Raw genomic sequence first — 19038 nt, 5'->3', positions numbered from 1 at the left:
TGCGAGGGTGAAGTCTTGTCCCTGCTGCTCGGCTGCCATGTCCTTCGCTGCGCTACTCCACACAGGCTGCACTCGGGGGCAACTCTCCTTCGGGGGGGCTGCTGGTGAGGAGGAGGCCGGCGGCGGGAGGCGGGTCTGGGGCAATGGCGTGTGTGCCCACAGAGAGGGCTCTGAATGCCGCCTCTGGCACGTGTGCCATAGGTTCGCCACCACTGTTCTAGTAGAATTTAAGAAGTTGCATAGTTATATGTTTTCTAATAACATAAATGCAAAGATGAGACAACAGAAAAACAAGTTAAAACTGCCATTTAAAGAGTGTTATTCAGTACAGGATTTTGAAACAGATTATTAATGTGGTATTTCTTTGCTAGCACATATAGGAATGGCTTCAATTTTACTGATAAATAACCTTTTGTACACTAAAGATTATAGTCAATGCCTCCATTTTCTTCAACTGCTAAACATTCCCCATTCTTGGGGGGACAGAAATTTCTGTGATGAAAGAATGGGGGCCTATTTTCCAATGCTGATTTCTTCACGGTTGCTTACATGATGATGTAGGTCAAGGATGAAAAACGTTTGGTCTATGACAGACATGTCAAACTCGCGACGTCACGTGACGTCGCGCAACATATCGGAGCTTTTTCGCCATTGCCGGCAATGGGGTGGGCATGGCTCTGGTATGATGAAACCGGCCAGCAGTTTAACACCCCTGGTCTATGAGGAATTGAACAAGTTCCTTCTTCTTTTGTATCCCTGGTGCTAGTTTTCCCCTTAGAGAAAAGTGTGTAGCAAAGTAGAAATGTCTTTGCAAACACACCAACTTAGAATCTGTGTAGATGCCATTACAGTTGGGTCTCTTTAGGTCTGTCCTTAGGTAAAAATATTCTTCTGCCTAACACCGCCTGTAAACATAATTCACCATCTACTTTGTGCTAATCTTCGCGTTCAGAATAAGCACGTGATACAGTTCTGCAGGTAATCTAGTTTCAGAATGCAGATAACCCATGAGGCAAACTGAGATGCCCTAATATGGTGGCAGGCCATAAGGAAACGTGTAGCCACACCTTTTTCCAGGGGTCTATGACAATGCGCCATGGCCAACTCGCTATGGCACAACTCGCTGCCGGACAAGAGTTACACTAATATCAAAGATACGGCGAAATAGAATAATGAAAGAACTGATGCAAAAGGAGGGACAAAATGAAATGTGAATGACAACAATTAAAATATTGTTTTATTTATTTTAAATAATTACATTGAATTGTTAAATTGTCCTGCGGTGAGTCGTCCCATAGCAAGTTGGCTGTGGCGAGTTGTCCCATTTCGTCTTTCAGACAAGTTTGGGATTTTCAACCTACTTATGCCCTGAAAGGATGCCATCTGAAGGATAATACACCATGTGTCTTTTCTGAATGCACTATTGTTGGAGACTAATTCTCTACAGTGTCTAAATTTGCTTTCTTAATGCCACATACGATATGCCGTTGTGCACTGGAACAAGCTTATAAACAACCACACCCTTTTGGGAATTAAGAATTGCCTCCAGGAAGACCCGAGAGGAGACCGACAAAAGCTTGCTCGGTATCCAACTCCCCCTGTGGCCACAAATAACTATCATGTGTGAAAGGAAGTGGTGGATTAAAAAATGCTAATAGATAGTAACATCTGTGCCTTAACTGGCAAATCTGCTTTGATGTGTGATGACTGCTGCTTTTGTTCAGTGGCTCTATACTGCAGAAATGTTAGTGACTAATAATACATAATGCACTGAATATTGGTAAATACTAAAATATCCTTTCATGGGTTATTTCTTATATTACATTATTCCACTCCCACCACCTTTTTGCATTTATTTAAAACCTGGCGTATAATTACATTTTTCTTGCTTGTTGTAGAAACTTTTATATATAGCAAAGTATGTTTGTGGCAAAACGGCAATTTATTTGACTTTTGTTGAGTAGAACATAATTATTTCCATTCCTTTGTCAAACAGACAAGTTTGTTTTAAAAAGGCTTAATGCCATTTGTTATGTGTTCATGGCTCTTTATTCTTCCTTGATCTGTGATTTTTAATGTTTGTATTTAAAAAGTGTCTTGGGATCCTTATCTTTTGATTTCAAATATGATGAATGGTTCTGTTGTACATTTTTCTATTATGGTACCGGTAGTGCGGTTAATGACTATCTCTGTCAGGTTTAATTTTGAAAGAAGTTCAGATTTTATTTCCATTTTTTGGGTTCTTTCTCTGTCATGTATTATGAAGTAGGTATTGCAGATCTTTGGACAATTTGCTTCCTCTTCACAAATCAAGCATCCATCTCTCTAAAAGTAGCATTTTCCATGGAGCCTAGAAGATCTGAATAGAATGTCATTGCAGCTGTTCCAAACAGCTATAGTTGCTTCTTTGCCGAGGGTATTTCATCCATTAGCAAAAAAAACTTGTTAAATAATTTTGCTTGAGCCAGTTAGAAAATTCCATGCTTTGGATTATTCATCTTCATTGTTTCCTTTATGTAAACCTGTCTGTCAGTTACTTATTCTATTCCAGTGTTTCTCAACCTCAGCAGTTTTAAAACATGTGGATTTCAACTACCAGAATTCCCTGCCAAGCCCAGCTGGATTGGCAATTCTGGGAGTTGAAGTCTATATATCTTAAAATTGCTGAGGTTGATATAAACCCAGGGGTCTTCAAACTTGGCAACTTTAAGACTTGTGGACTTCAACTCCCAGAATTCCTGAACCAGCCATGCTGAGGGGAAAGGGAGAGGTTTCCAAGCTGAGCCATGCTGGCTCAGGAATTCTGGGAGTTGAAGTCCACGAGTCATAAAAGAGCCAAGGTTGCCTATCCCTGGACTAGTTCATCTATACCAGTGTTTCTCAACCTTGACAATTTTAAGGCATGTGGACTTCAACTCCCAGAATTTCACAGCCAGCAATGCTGGCTGTGGAATTCTGGGAGTTGAAGTCCACATGCCTTAAAATTGTCAAGGTTGAGAAACACTGATCTATACTCTTTTTGGTAGAATAGGCCGGCCTTTCCCAAAGTGGTTGTGGGAAGGAGTGGTACGTTTATTGGTGTTTTTATCTTTCCATCAATCATTAACTAAAAAAAACGGACACACACATTCATTCATATCACTGTGACCAAGTTTGGGTAATAGGACAAGTGATTTTATGGCTTATTGGCAAACAAACAGAATAGCTAATAGATTATGGAGGGCTGGGTGTGTGGTTCAATTTGTCATTCAGAAATAGATGCTGATAACAAGGAACAGCCAGAAAGCAAGATGAGAGCACTGTGCATGACTGAGATAGTTCGGCACAATCTTTCTCTCTCCTCCCTCTCTTTTGATGATAGAAAATGTCTGAAAACTCTTAGGAGAAACCTTAACTTCTGTCCGAAGCCTGTTAGCTAGTCCAGGCTTGTAACCAAGTCCACAAATATTTGTTCACTTGCAAAACCCTTTGCCAGCTTTCTGGGGGCTGGCAGAGGAGATATATTTGATATATTTCTATCTTGGATATAGGAAGAGCTCTTTCCTTTGGCAGCTCACTTATTTCTCTGCTCATTAAAGAGAAGGGTAGCTCTTTCATCCACCCTTTGCCACCTGCTCACTCATGTATATAGAATTACATGGACTTTTTTGGGGGGTGTACCTTCAGGTCATTCCTGACTTCTGCCAACTGCCTGGACAAACCTATGCAGTTTTTTTGGCAAGATCTTTAGAAGTAGCTTGCCATTGTCTTTTTCTTAGGGTTGAAAAACAAGGACTGGCCTAAAGTTACTATACAAAGAGGGCTTCATGCTTAGGGCAGGACTAGAACTCATCGTCTCCCATTGTATAGCCAGATGCCTTAAACCAGGGCTTTTCAATCTTTTCACAGATTGTACCTCTTTTAGGACATGACAATATTCGAGTACCACCAGTGCTTAGCAAGGTGTCAAAAACGTGATGACTAAAAAAGTACCTCATGGTACTTCAATAATGTTAAATATGTCTTTATACTGTTTTCCGTTCAGGCACATTTTAAAACAATTTGCAGTGAAGGTAATAAATATTAAAATAGAACATTATACTGTTTTGTCTGAAAGATTGGAAATGAACTTCATGACAACGTAAATACAAAAGGAGTAGTATTGTTTCTTTATATGCAACTTTTTTGCTTCCTGATGCAGTTGATTTTTAAAAATTAATTAGACCTACTGTTGGGAATATTTATTTGCTGCTGAATGTAATACCCCCTATTGTAGTAGATAATATATTATAACATACCCTGAAATTTTTGTTCCTTGGAGACTGTCCTAAGCCAGTGTCTCTCAACATCAACAACTCTAAGATGTGCAGACTTCAGTTCCTAGAATGCCAGCTAGGGAATTCTGTTAATGAAATTGAGAAGCACTGTCCTAAGCACTTTTGAGAAAAATTACCTTTTTCAGTACTTGTTAGATGTTATGGGCAAGCTAAGGTAGAATAGGTGAAGTTTGTACAATAATACAAACTTCACGTCTATTCTTTTTTGTGCGCGTTTCTCTTATAATATATCTGGCCTAAGATCATTTTAATAAAATAAGATTAAATAAGTTTAAAAATCCAGCTACTTCAATTATGTTCTGAAAAAGCACCGTACTGAGTGCTGTTTCTAGGAAGTTGGTCTCTATAATATAGAGTTTACAATATCAAGTTTGTAATTCAGCAATAATTCCAGTGTAGGAGAAATGTTTTATCTTGCTAAAGAAGCCCTAGAGCAAAATCCGCAGGGTTTTTTTTATTATTCTTATTAGATACAGTTTAGAATGGAAATTCCCTATGCTTTTATTTGCTATATAGGTTTTTCCTTTTTGCAAATAGGCGCTGTTGTATTGCTTTCTAGCTACCATATTTGATCCACACCTACACTGTCCAGTATTTCTGCACTCTGTCTTTGTTGTCTCTTGAATTCCCAATTAAATAATCAATATTTAAAGCATTATTTGTTTAAATTTCAACAATGAAGTTAATTGATTCTGTAAACATGAGCATGATGGATTGGAAAGCTTTGCTGGCTTAATTCTAATGTAATGCCCAAGCAAACAGACAGACAGGCAATGTTTTCATCATTGACCAGTTAAAATACATTCAGTAAAACAAAGCAAAGTTAACCCTTAATTTTAAGAATTGTTGGCAATCATTTGTAAGCAAAGCTTAGACATAATGTAGCAGAATTTTGCTGCTTTTAGAAAAAATAGATTTGTCCTACTTATCTAACAAATAATGCAAGTAAAAAATATTGGAGTGCCCAGGAAATTTACTTTAAAAAGGGATAATCAACAGGTAGTGAATGTCCCTGTAGAACTGACAATACAAAATAACATGTGCTGTGGTTTCTATGGCACCTGTGTCATAGAGGCAGTATCAGGTTTCATAGGAGGGGGGGTTTCTTATATTTCCCTTCCAAAACAACTGGAGAAAATATACCCCAACCAAGAAATTATCAACTTAGACAAACAAGCTAACAGTAAACAACATCCTAATCAAGGAACTACAACACTCCCACCAGCACTGACAGGGCAATCCACTAGTATATAAACAGAGAACACTCCCTTCTAGTATTGATGATGTTACTTAGTTGGGTAATGAAATATCTGCAAGAAAACAAGAAAGCTCAGAGAGCACCAAGGACCCCATAGAAAATATTAAATTGGACTAAAGATAAGGGTAACCTGAATTTGGGGACTGCGATATGATATAATATGAAGCTGGTTTAGGTGCTTAATTATTTACGATTATATTGTTTAAAAAGGCAACGTTTGTTTGGCCTATATCTAAGATTCTTTGCCTTAATATTGATCTAGCTTGACCTAGCTCTAAAGTTAACATGACACCACTGAGAAATCCATTTTATAATGCCAAGGCATGGTTTGGGGATTACATGAACGTCTGTGCTCTTTGCCCACTCTTCCTCCAGTTTGGGTTAATTCCTAATTTCCAGTTTTCTAGTAAATTCCTGATTTTCAGCTCTCCTGGTTCTCGCAGATGTCAGACTGCAATCTGAACTATGGTTTGTTAAAGAGAGGAAATTGCATGAGGATAGAGAGCATTAATGCTTTGATTGGATCTGCTAATGCTAAGTGCTACATCTGTGGTTCGGTATTGCTATTACAGCATGGTTTTTGCTGGTTGTGTGTCTTAACCCGAGGTCATAAATTGAGAGAGAGAGAGGGAGAGAGAGAGAGAGAGATGATGCTTTTTGAGATGTAAATGGATAGGTTAAAAATCTTAGCTTCAGAATTCCCTTGACAGTGATTTCATAGGACAGCCCTAGAAAAAGAACTGGGGGGAGGGGAAAAAACCCCTGATTTCTTTCTGGGATTATAGATTATATTTCTTTTATAACGGCTTTGTTATTTCTTGAAAGAATTAAACTACCACCACTTTTTCCGCAAAACCAGGCGATTGTCTTCTGTTTTCATTTCTGATATGCTTCCATTTCCGCTCCGTTGTTTCCTTTACTCTGTTTTGATTAAATGCATATAGAGGCAAACAAGACTTTAATCAGACTCTCTGGCTTTTCCTCTTTTATCGCCTGTGCAAATTTCTTCTCACTTTTCGGCTTTGCTTTTGCTGTGAAGATGCAGTTTACTGGGATTGCCCTCATAAATTGTTCCAATCTTATCGCTATAAAAGTAACCCTAATAAACAGAATTTCTCTTTGCTACGGTGCAATCTGCATTGTGTATAAAGCCTACTCTGGGTACTTAAAAATGTTTGTAATAGTATTTTCTCCTCTCTTTTTGGACAGATACAATATATGGAACATAAATGTTTACAATTTCATCACTCTCTTTCAATTTACAAATGTCTAACATAGTTGTCTTTAAAATAAATTACTTCATTGTGTTTATGAGGGTGTTTACTTATCATCTTCATTTTCAGGGTATGATTATTTTGGAAGTGAAGAAAATGCATGGTTCCAGTATTCTTTCAATTCTTCAATCATTTAAAAGATCAGTAATATTACGTTTGCAGTAAATCCTTCATTTCATAAACATTTAAGTTTGCCCTAATTCATTTGATCAGCTGGTTTAACAGATGGGGGCCTATCTCTGAAGAATATAGATGGGAACAGAAGTCTTGAGCATTTGCTGTTGTAGTAAATGTCTAGTGATATATACATATACTACATAGTATACTATAATGTCTATTATATAGTAAATATTTGGACAGTCTTGAGCAATTGTGTCAGTAAATCTAATCATGTAGATAAATTACTATTCAGTAAAGGATTCCAGCATATACATTATTGTTTCTGCTGCAGACAGAAAGTAAAAACTATGGAAAAGAGTGTTTTCATCTATTATTCAAGGATAATCAGCATTTGAATGGTCAGGAAAAATTGTTTTATAAGAGATAAATACTTGAAAATATTTTATTCAGCTTTTGAAATTGACAACATTGCTTTATGGGGATTGTTTGAGATGCTTTTTAGTCATATGAAGTAATCTTCTTAAGATACTCATATGAACTAAAACTGAATAATCTGTCTCATAAGGATATCCCATCAGATGGAAGGGGTGTTTTTCTGGTTTAGAGTGTTTGGGGGGGGATGGAGTGTTGTATGTGTGTATGTGTTTGTTTGCTTGTTATTTTTCGGTCAGTGTTGACTCCTGGTGACTCCCTAGACCAGTGATGGCGAACCTTTTAGAGACCGAGTGCCCCAAAACCGCCCTGCCCGCCACCCTGTGCCCCCGTCTGCCTGCAGGGCCACCCGCCTCCACAGCCCGCCGCAACAGATTACCCAAGTGGCCCAGCAGCGCCATGGTGGCCACACCTCCACCTGCGCCCTGCAGCATCATCTGCGCATGACGGAGCGTGAAGGCGGAGTCTTGTCCCCACTACTTGGCTGCCATGTCCTTGGCTGCGCTGCTCTGTGCGGGCCATGCCCGGGGGCGAGTCTCCTCCGGAGGGGCTGCTGGTGAGGGGGGAGGCCGTGGGGGGAGGCAGGGCTGGGGCGAAGGCACGTGTGCCCACAGAGAGGGCTCTGAGTGCCGCCTCTGGCACGCATGCCATAGGTTCGCCACCACTGCCCTAGACCAGTTCCTATAGTTTTCTTGGCAATATTTTCAGAAACGGTTTGTCATTGTTTTTTCTCTAGGGCTAAGCGACTAGCCCAAAGTTATTTATCAGGCTTTATGCTAAGGCAGGAAAAGAATTCGTGGTCCCCTAGGTTCTAGCTCATTGCCTTTAATCGTACACCAAACTGGCGGTTCCTTCTGTTAATGATGATACTATAGTGACATTACAAGACTACTGTGTTTCATAAATGACTTTTTTTCATTCAAAGCCTATTTGAATAATCTCATGCTCCATTAAAAAACAAACATCTAGCAATTTCTCAAAGCTGAGGTTCTGATAATGGCAATGCATGCATCATTCTTGTCCTTCAGTGGCAGGAACAGTTGGTTCACCAAACAATTCTTATTTCAGTTCACAAACTCATTATTTCTGTGTTAACTTTCAACAGATTGCAAATCCATGCAAAACCGTCACTTAATTGAGTGAGCTATTATACAAACAACGGTTTGCTCTGAGATCCACCTGGTTGTATTTTGCTGTGCATTCAGACACACTGTCTTTTACAGGGCACTTTAGCCCATATGTCCAGGTAACAATGTCAAGTGATTTAATGTATGAGGATTAAAAGGGTACCTGTCAGATTCCAAAATTCCGTTGTCTAAGCAGGAGTCAAATAGAATTCCTCCATTGAGTTAGAAAATAAACTATCACAGGACTTTTCTCATTCCCAGCCTGTGCAGCTTAGCAGGAAACGGCACAATCAATTATATCAAACGTTGCTGTCAATTGTTGCAAAAATGCATAACTCAAGGCCAACACATATTCAATGAAAAGCATTGCCTCAAAGCCCTGCCCAAATTTGTCACCAGTTTGTAACTTTTCATTTATCTCAGGGGGAAATTATTAAATTTATTAGGCATAATGTAAAGTAGTCACTTTTTAATTAAAGTAGATGAAGCCATGTTCTGTCATGATCTGATCATTTGTCCCAGCTTAGCCTGTTTTTGGAATCCTAAAACACACTGCTCAGAAATCAAATGTGGCTCTTGCTCTGAAAATGTTCCTTTGCTAGGAAAATTTACAAGACTGCATTCCCACCGTTCTGGTGACAAGTCATTCCCTCAAGGTGAATGTTACAGCTTCAGTTCCAGAACTATGCTTGCAACTACTCTGATGATGGATCATAAAAATCATATAAATTCTACAACAGGGGTAGTCAACCTTGGCTCTTTTATGACTCGTGGACTTCAACTCCCAGAATTCCTGAGCCAGCCATGCTGAGGAGAAATGGAGAGGTTTCCATGCTGAGCTGTGCTGGCTCAGGAATTCTGGGAGTTGAAGTCCGCAAGTCATGAAGGGGCCATAGTTCCCTCATGCTGGCTCAGGAATTCAGGGAGTTGAAGTCCGCGAGTCATAAAAGAGCCAAGGTTGACTACCCCTGTTCTATAAGAATACTCACTGGTCCCCTGGGGTTAACTTGGAAGGTGAGCTTTGAGAAAAATATGTGATCCTTTGTAAGTAAATCAGAAATTAGTACAATGTTAGGCGACCTGATTGTTAGGGGAACTGAAGTATTACAAGTAGCTGCCTATTCTTTGAACTACTGATAATACAAAAGAACCAGTTCACGTAATTTTGTAGTAGAAACTGGCAGTTTTTGATTCAGAAAATGTTGTGAATTTAGGCATGTACAAATAAAGATGCGCCCACGTCTGATGAAATCAATACTGTGGGGCAGGTATCTTGGCAAAGATAATGGCTCTCTTCCAACTTCAACAGGGTTAAGTTCTTCCTGCCAATGAGAATGAAAAAGCACATTTTCCCTTTGTAAATTGCCTACTATCATGTGTAAATCAGAAGCTCTGTCTCACATCTTACAAATAAGCCAAATATTGAAAGCCAAGGACATGCCACATCTTCTAACTCTGATTTGTTAGAAAAATAAGCCAATATTAGCATGCACATTAAAACACATCCCTTCATCAGAAAAGCAACTGGAAATAGCCAAGCAGCAGGCAACACCATGATGTGAAAACTTAGCCCCTAGGCCAGGGGTAGGCAACCTTGGCTCTTTTATGACTCGTGGACTTCAACTCCCAGAATTCCTGAGCCAGCTTGGCTCAGCTTGGAAGCCTCTCCCTTTCCCCTCAGCATGGCTGGCTCAGGAATTCTGGGAATTGAAGTCCACGAGTCATAAAAGAGCCAAGGTTGCCTACCCCTGCCCTAGGTAATAGCTTTTACTTGAAAAAGAAGTTTGCTTTTAACAGACTCACCTCAGTATAGTTTTCTTGATTCTTCAATATCAAATAGAGTATTTTTGAAGCTTGCTACTGATTATCTGAGCATTTATCGGAACTGGGATATATATTACACGCCACCAAACCATATAATTTCAGTCTGCTTCAGTATAATCTGTATTTTGCATGGACTGCAAATGGAGCAGAAGTTCAGCGCTTCTGCATCTTTTGTGCAGAAGGCAAATAAAATGAGCATTGCAGATTGATATCACAGGACCATAATTCAACCTGCAACTATGGCAGACATGCTTCATTTTGAAAGATGAAAGTTATCATTTGGAGGGGGAAAATGGAACACAAGCACTATTTAAAAAGTTTTTAGAAGTGTTATTCCGTCAGCTCTTTAAATGTCCCTTCTCGACCAACTGCGCATATACTTTTGTTGACTTTTGTGTAACACAGTGTAGATTGTGTTTGCAGATTTCAGTGATGTAACTTTTTTTGTTTTTACTCGAACCTTCCTTCTGTGCTTATTAATACAGACCCATGTGTACTTATTTTGAATCAGAAATGAAATCGCTTTGCTAGTTTGTCTATATGCAAAATTATTTTTGTTTTTTTTCCTTCTTTCTTTCAGTACTTTCCTGTATCTGAAGTTCCTGGTAGTTTGGGCCCTCGTGTTGGTGGCTGACTTTGTTTTGGAATTCAGATTTGAATATTTGTGGCCATTCTGGCTTTTCATCCGGAGTGTTTATGATTCCTTCAGATACCAGGGATTGGTATGTATAAAAATAGAAAAAGTATTTATCCACTGTTTATTGTTATTACTAGCATTTGCATTAGTAGCTGTCCAATGTATCTCTCAGTTGGAATCCTGTTTGATATATAGCTCCGAAAAAGTTCTTTGCAAATAAAGGAGGAGTGCTTGTCTCTATTTTCAGCTGCAGAACATCCCTTTCTACTACTCTGGGTGCTGCTTTAATAGGGTCTCTTGATATTCAGAAGCAACTTTTATCCAAGGCTTGAGGAACAGCTCTTTGGATTCCAGATATTTTGAGAATATCAAGTAACGTGGTATTCATGTTACAAGGACGGAAAGAATACAGACAGATTGTCTCTCAATATCTAATAATCATTTGTCTCATAGTTACCAAACATGGTTAATACTGGATTATAATGATTATTACAAGTGGAGAAATAACCTTTTGTAGGTTGCAGATACCCTTAAAAGCACCACAGCAAAAACATTTTAAAAGCACATCTCTTTTGCCAGATTTCTAATAATAGAATAACAGAATAGTTTTATAATTTTAACTTTTGGGAAATAAAAAAAAAAGTTAGCCGCCGTGAACATTTTTTTGGGTGCTTATAGTCATTGGCTGAAGCAAAATTTGAATTAAAGTCAACCATGCTGCTCCAGCAAGTCATTTGGTAAATTATATTGGCGGCAAACATTCAGGATTCCATGTGAGAGAAAATTAGGGGCATGACTAGTATTTACAAAAAGGAAAATTTCTATAAAGCTGCAGTAAAATCTTAGCCATGAAATCATTATTAATAATTAGGAGAAAATTGCTGTTATGTGGCTTTCTTGGTAGAAAGTTGAATGTTTGGATGGATGGATGGATGGATGGATGGATGGATGGATGGATGGATGGATGGATGGATGCAATTGCAATGCCTTCAGTGAAATCTTTTCACTATCTTAAAAAAAGCCTAATGGACTTTCTCCTTTTTTCTCTTCTCCCCAACCCCTCGTTTTTCTTTAGGCATTTTCAGTATTTTTCGTTTGTGTAGCATTCACATCAAATATCATATGTCTGCTATTCATACCAATACAGTGGTTGTTTTTTGCTGCCAGCACATATGTTTGGGTACAGTATGTCTGGCATACGGGTAAGTCTTCCTATTTATTTCACTTGTCTGTTAAATCGGAGAACAAGTTGTAAAATAATAATCATCCTGTTTTTGTCTAAAAATCACATGTGGCCCCTGTTAAATTGGCTCCGGTTTGCCAATGACACCAAGTTTACTCTTGAAATCTGATTACAGAGTCCTCACCTTACAGCAGTTCATTTAATGACCATTCAAAGTTATAATGGCACTGAAAAAAGTGACTTATGACTGTTTTTCACACTTATGAACATTGTAGCATCCCCGTAGTCACATGATCAAAATTTGGACACTGGCTCGTATTTATGACGGTTGCAGTGCCCTAGGGTCATGTGATCCCCTTTTGTAACCTAACAAGCAGAGTCAGTGGGGAAACCAGATTCATTTAACATGTTACTAACTTAGCAACTGCAGTATTCTCTTAACAACTGTGGCAAAAAAGGTCGTAAAATGAGGCAAAAACAAATGTCTCACTTAGCAACAGAAATATTGGGCTCAGTTGTGGTTGTAAGTTGAGGACTACCTGTAATTTGCTACTAGGTATTCTTAGGAACGATCTCAACACTTGAGGTACAAAAGACAGGATTGATATAATAAGTTTGCCAATTTCTGAATGGCAGACTTCTGAATGCGTTTGGGGCACATGTGCTGTGCATGGCATTTAACAAAGTCGAAAAGCTAAAGTTCCAGAGATAGGAATGATCAGGATGAAATACAGGTATTTTACAGTTTAAAATAAAGAAGCTTTCTTCCAAATTATGCATAAGATGGCGGACCTGTTCATGCATCATAACTTCTTTATAAAATATCTTTAATGAATGCACATAATAGTGCTTCAGGAGAAGCTACCAAGGCGTAAGTATTCATCCAAGCTTTGACAATAATTAACTATATCATCAAAACACACCCCACCTCAGAGTCCACCCTGTAACTTGCAAGAGCAAAAGGAATGCAAGCCTGATGTCGGTATATCTGCTCCGCTCTTCAGATTTAAAGTGTGGGTTGAGAATGACAGATCTCATGTTTTGGGATTCAGCCTAATGAATTGGAAACTGCATGGGAAGCTCTGAAGTGTTTTTGGTGTTTAGAATTCTTGCAGGATGTTGGCTTTGTTTTTCTTCTTATCTTTAGGTAGTAAAGTTCATTATTAACCTTACAGTAAATCATCCTTTTGATCTCCAGAAAAGTTGAAAAAAAACACCTTCCCTAATTCCTAGCAGGAAAGGCCAAGGCTAGCTGGGTGCTATAGGGGTTTCAGCATATATAATGACAGAGCCCAACAATGCAGCAGAACCTGAGTTTTGCTGTAGACAGTTTCAAAAGACTTTGTTTTGAATTAATGACAAATTAGTTATTGTTAATGCTTCTTCTACACAGCTTGTTTCTGCACTGCATTTTCACTTAGTTCTTTTAGCAATGTTTATCAGTTGGATGATGCAATAAGGGGTTTTGCTCTTTAGCTGACTTATTGCAGAGCCTGGGCTGAAAGGATGTGATTGCCCAAGATCAACCTATTGGCTTCTGGGCCCATGGGAGGACTGAAAACTGGATTTCTCAATCCCAGTCCAACATCTGTTGAGACTCTAGAAAGAGTACAGAGAAGAGCAACAGATGATTAGGGGACTGGAGGCTAAAACATACAAGGAACGGTTGCTGGAATTGGGTATGTCTAGTTTAAGGAAGAGAAGGGCGAGGGGGGACATGATAGCAGTGTTCCAATATCTCAGGGGTTGCCCCAAAGAAGAGGGAGTCAAGCTATTCTCCAAAGTGCCTGAAGGCAGGACAAGAAGCAACAGATGGAAACTGATCAAGGAGAGAAGCAACCTAGAACTAAGGAGAAACTTCCTGACAGTTAGAACAATTAACCAGTGGAACAACCTGCCTCCAGAAGTGGAGAATGCTCCAACACTGGAAGTTTTTAAGAAGAGACTAGACAGCCATTTGTCTGAAATGGTATAGGGTTTCCTGCCTGAGCAGGGGATTGGATTAGATGACCTCTAAGGTCCCTTCCAACTTTATTATTATGGTTGTTGTTGTTGTTGTTGTTATTATTATTATCTTAACCACCATATTATGTTGTGTCTCTGTACAAAAAAGAGTAATGGATGTTAGCTTCGCTCAGTCATGGCATAGGATTTTCCCCTTCATAATTATACATGCTATTTTAAGAAGTCTAATTTTCTTCTTTTCTTTTTTTAATGTTGACGCTTGGCTTGTTTTCTGTTTCCAACAGAGAGAGGCGTGTGTTTACCAACAGTATCACTGTGGATACTGTTTGTTTATATTGAAGCAGCAATCAGATTTAAGGATCTCAAAAACTTTCATGTCGACCTTTGTCGGCCTTTTGCTGCACACTGGTAAGTGGATAGTCCAGTATTTTTTCTTCTCTTAAGCATTCCTTAAAATACAAGTAGTCCTTGAGTTACAGCAGTCGCTTTAGTAACCATTCAAAGCTACAGTGGCACTGAAAAGAGTGGCTTATGACCGTTTTTCACACTTACGACTATTCACTATCCCCATGGTCACAGGATCAAAATTCGGATGCTTGGCTACTGATGTGTATTTATGACGGGTTGCAGTGTCCTGGGGTCATGTGATCACCTTTTGCAAGCTTCTGACAAGCAAAGTCCATGGAAAACCAGATTCACTTAAAAAACGTGTTACTAATTTAATAACTGCCGTGATTGACTTAACAACTGTGGCAAGAAACATCGTAAAATGGGGCAAAATTCACTTAACAACTCTCTTGCTTAACAACAGAAATTTTGGGTTCAATTGTGATCGCAAGTCGAGGACTACCTGTAAGAACATAAGGATGCCCTGCTGGATTGGACCCCTAACCCATTTGTATAGGCTAGTCCTTGACTTTGTTTAACAGCCATTCAAAGTTACAATGGCACTGAAAAAAATGATTTATGACTGGTCCTCGTACTTACAACCAGCACAGTTTCCCCAGAGTCACATGATCAAAATTCGGGTGCCTGGCAACCAGCATTTATTTATGATGGTTGCAATGTCCTGAAGTCACTTGATCACCATTTGCAACCTTCCCAGCTGACTTTGAACCAGCAAAGTCAATGGGGGCGAACTGGATTTGCTTAACAACCTTGTGATTCACTTAGCAGCTGCACTGATTCGCTTAACAACCATGGCAGAACAGGTTGTAAAATCAGGCCCAAATCACTTAACAATTGCCTTGCTTGTCCCAGTTGCAGAAAGTTGAGAATTACCTGTAGTAGCAGTCTTCCACAGTGGCCAACTTAACTGCACATGGGAGCTCAGCCTGTGGTCTTCAGCAGCAGTCACACTTCCAACAAGGCTAATAGCCATTGATTCCCGTGATCAATATTTGTAACTTCATCTGGCATTCCTTCTTATTAATAGAGTTACAGCCTGATCCAGTCTCAAGTGACTTTGAACACCTTATATCTTTGAGTGGGGTGAACTTTTAATGACCATATGAAACTTGCCTGCTTGACTGCGGTTATGAAATGTTAATTCTTCAGATCACATCATCTTTCTGTAAAAGCACTGGGGATGTCATATCAAAAGTAGACTTCTACCTATGCATTTGTGAGATTGGGAGCACTTCAAAGCATTATGGAACAGTCATCTTTATTTAAATGCAGTCCATGATTGGACCTCAGTAGTGCTACTTCTGACAACACTGGTTTCAATGCTCTTGCTTCGTGTTATTGGAGTTGTCATCAGCTATTTCTAGGCTAGTGTCAAATTTACAACAGACATTTAAAACGGATATAGACCTTTCATAGACAAGTATTTAAATTCCTGTTTAAACCACGTGCAGCAAGTCAGTTGTTTGTTCTGCTCTGTTTTTTGTACTTTGGTCTTTTTTTTTAAAAAAAAAAGTAATTTCATTTTTGGAACAGATAAAACTTTATCTAATAAAAACAAGATTGGGCACTGGATGTGCATTTCAAGTAACTACAGGTAGTTTTTCAGTTATTACAGCAATTGGGATCAGGATTTCCACCAATAACAGATGCTGTCATAAAATGCAATATCACATGACTACATCACTTAGTGTTGGCAATCCTAGCCATCCTGGTTGTTGTCGTAACCCTAGAACAGGGGTAGGCAACCTTGGCTCTTTTATGACTCGTGGACTTCAACTCCCAGAATTCCTGAGCCAGCATAGCATAGCTGGCTCAGGAATTCTGGGAGTTGAAGTCCACGAGTCATAAAAGAGCCAAGGTTGCCTACCCCTGCCCTAGAACTATGTGAGTCATTAAACAGAAAGAGGCAGGAGCCCCATGCAAGCAGACTGGCTGGTGAGTACACAAGGTGCCACGGGCAAGTGCTATGGAATGCAGTTAGGGGCTGCCACGGGCAGGCACTTCGGAGCATGGATCGTTGAAAAAGCAACAGGAATTGGAAGTGATGACCAATTTCTTTTCTTGCTTCCCCCATGATTGTGCTTGCATATCACCTGAACACCGGATTACAATCACAGGACTGCAAAGATACTGCAATGGCCGGAAGTCCAATTGTCAGACATGAGCCTCTCTTGTTAAGCCCCGTTTTAACTTGGAACAGTGGCTAAACAAGGGGCTGTAACCCGAGAACTATCTGAACACAACTATACCATCCCTGTGCCAGCGGAATTACAGAATCAGAAACAGGACATAAAATTATATACTTCTGCCCAGTAGCCTTTGAGTGATGGATTGACTGTGCTCAATAAAAGTCATTGTTGATTACAGAAAAGAAAGAGAATCAGGACATCAAAATCTGCCCCACTCGGTTGTATTTCCAACCCCTTTTTCAGTTCTTTTAAAACTGTCCTTCCATTATCCCAAAAGTGCTTTTTCACAGAGGCAATTGCTCTTTCTTGTTTTTCTTTGAAGACGTTAGCTTCTCATCCAAGAAGCTTCTTCAGCTAATGACGAGAAGCAAAAGGTCTTCAAAGAAAAACAAGAAAGTCCAGTTGCCTCGTGAAAAAGCACCTTTGAGATAACTATGACCTGGATGACTGAGACTTTCCATAGACATTTAGCGGTGTCTTTCCATTATGTGTCCTAAAAACATATTTTGGATATTGAAACAAACCTATTTTCCAAACGGTATTAAAAGTGCTTTTTTCAAAATATATTTCACTAATGTTGATTGGCTTTAGTAGTGTTAAATGCTGATTATACAGTAAAACTTTTATTTTATCAAATGCAAAATTGTTCTCTGGGAGAATTATTCCACATTATTCCCCAGCCAACATTGGTACAATAACGTTCAAACCAGTTTCTCATATTTCCTGAAAAGACAAGTAGATATTTAAATTACCTGAAGGTGCCAAAATTTAAAAGAGATTTATCTACTGTAGAAGGAATGTCACGTTACCTGTGGCAGTAAATAAATCAGAAGCTGCATTTTATTCTTCATCAGGTGCAGAATTATCATAGGATTTAAATTGGAACTAGGTGGGCAAAGTGAGAGACCAGGTTTCATTATACAAATATAAGTTCCATAATAAGTCAGATTACAAGTACTTTATCAAATTATTATGGTTGGGCACATAGTCAACCAGATGTTTAAATTAGATTTGGCATTTTTATTCACTTATTGAGTCCTTCACAAAGACCTGGGATAGGCAGATGTTGTTTGAATCAAATTAATATTGATTGAAATTAGCAATTGTGGTATGGTTTTTACCATTGTGTGTGTTGAGTGTCTTTCAGTGTGTTAACCATGGCTGTATTGAAAGGGAAATTTAAGAAGATGCCATATGCAGACTTAGTGTACAGCATGGGAGCACAGCTCACTATTTTTTAATATAATGATTTTTATATCTGAGAAACTTTTATAATTCCCCTTTTAATCAAGTTCCCAGACCGCATAGTTGTATTTTATCATTACTATTTATAGTCTGACTAGAAGGGCACAATCTCCTTAAATGTTGCTACAGTTTGCTTATAGAACCCAACAAAGGTTGATTTCTTTGTCTTATTTTTACTGTTTTATTGTTTGTCTACATTGTGCTTTATTGCGTTCTAGCTTTTGCTTGTATAGCTGTACTGTTTTGTATTTTTGCATTTTTGTATTTAAAAATGGACTCTGTTTCTCATAACAGTGGAGATTTGGCAGTAAAACAGCAGACATGCCAAGCTCTTAGGGAAGATGCACTCAAACCAGATAACTGAAAAGTGATTGAATATCTGTGTCTTTACACTTCCTCTGTAGACAAGTGTGCTTCTGAGGATAATTCTTTGATGTCTCCATTGTGATTTCTTTTTGTCATATTCCAGAGTATTATATTAATTTGCTTTGACAGTTCTGTCTTAATTAGTAAAGTCTGTCTTGTTTGTTTTTTTCCCCCTCAAGTATTGGATACCCTGTTGTGACTTTGGGCTTTGGCTTCAAAAGTTATGTCAGCTATAAAATGCGATTACGAAAACAAAAGGAAGTGCAGAAAGAAAATGAATTTTACATGCAACTCCTTCAGCAAGCATTACCCCCTGAACAACAGATGCTACAAAGGCAAGAGAGAGAAGCAGAAGAAGGTAAGTTCTTAACACAGGCATTGTGTAGAAGTAATGGTTTGCAGATTTGAAACCCATCTTATGAATCAATCGTCCATTCCCCTCTTCTCTTTAAATCCAAACCATGGCTTCTTGAATTAGGGTACCACAGCATGGTTTCATACAGTTTAAGGCTCTTTGTTTTTGAATAGTCTGTAACTATATGTGCAGAATTTCTTTGGTGACATTCTATTTGCCCTTCTTTACAAAAAGCAGACGTTGAATCTTTTTGTTCATGCCCCATGACAAGTAAAGGTTCTCTCTCTGTCTGTCTGTCTGTCTGTCTGTCTGTCTGTCTCTCTCTCTCTTTCCTCTCTC

General features: G+C 38.9%; 1 protein-coding gene across 1 annotated transcript in view; it reads left to right on the top strand.

The window, feature by feature from the left end:
* MACO1 (macoilin 1) overlaps positions 1–19038 on the top strand; it is a 65082-nt gene that overhangs the window by 12907 nt on the left and 33137 nt on the right. The window contains exons 2-5 of the mRNA XM_015822248.1: positions 10932–11073; positions 12064–12190; positions 14421–14544; positions 18524–18702. Of these exons, the coding sequence (XP_015677734.1) occupies positions 10932–11073; positions 12064–12190; positions 14421–14544; positions 18524–18702 (572 nt within the window). The remainder of the gene's footprint in view (positions 1–10931; positions 11074–12063; positions 12191–14420; positions 14545–18523; positions 18703–19038) is intronic.

This window comes from Protobothrops mucrosquamatus, unplaced genomic scaffold, assembly GCF_001527695.2.
Source record: "Protobothrops mucrosquamatus isolate PMUCROS unplaced genomic scaffold, P.Mucros_1.0 scaffold1501, whole genome shotgun sequence".
Taxonomy (NCBI): Eukaryota; Metazoa; Chordata; class Lepidosauria; order Squamata; family Viperidae; genus Protobothrops; species Protobothrops mucrosquamatus.
This window is presented reverse-complemented; position numbering and strand designations above follow the sequence as displayed.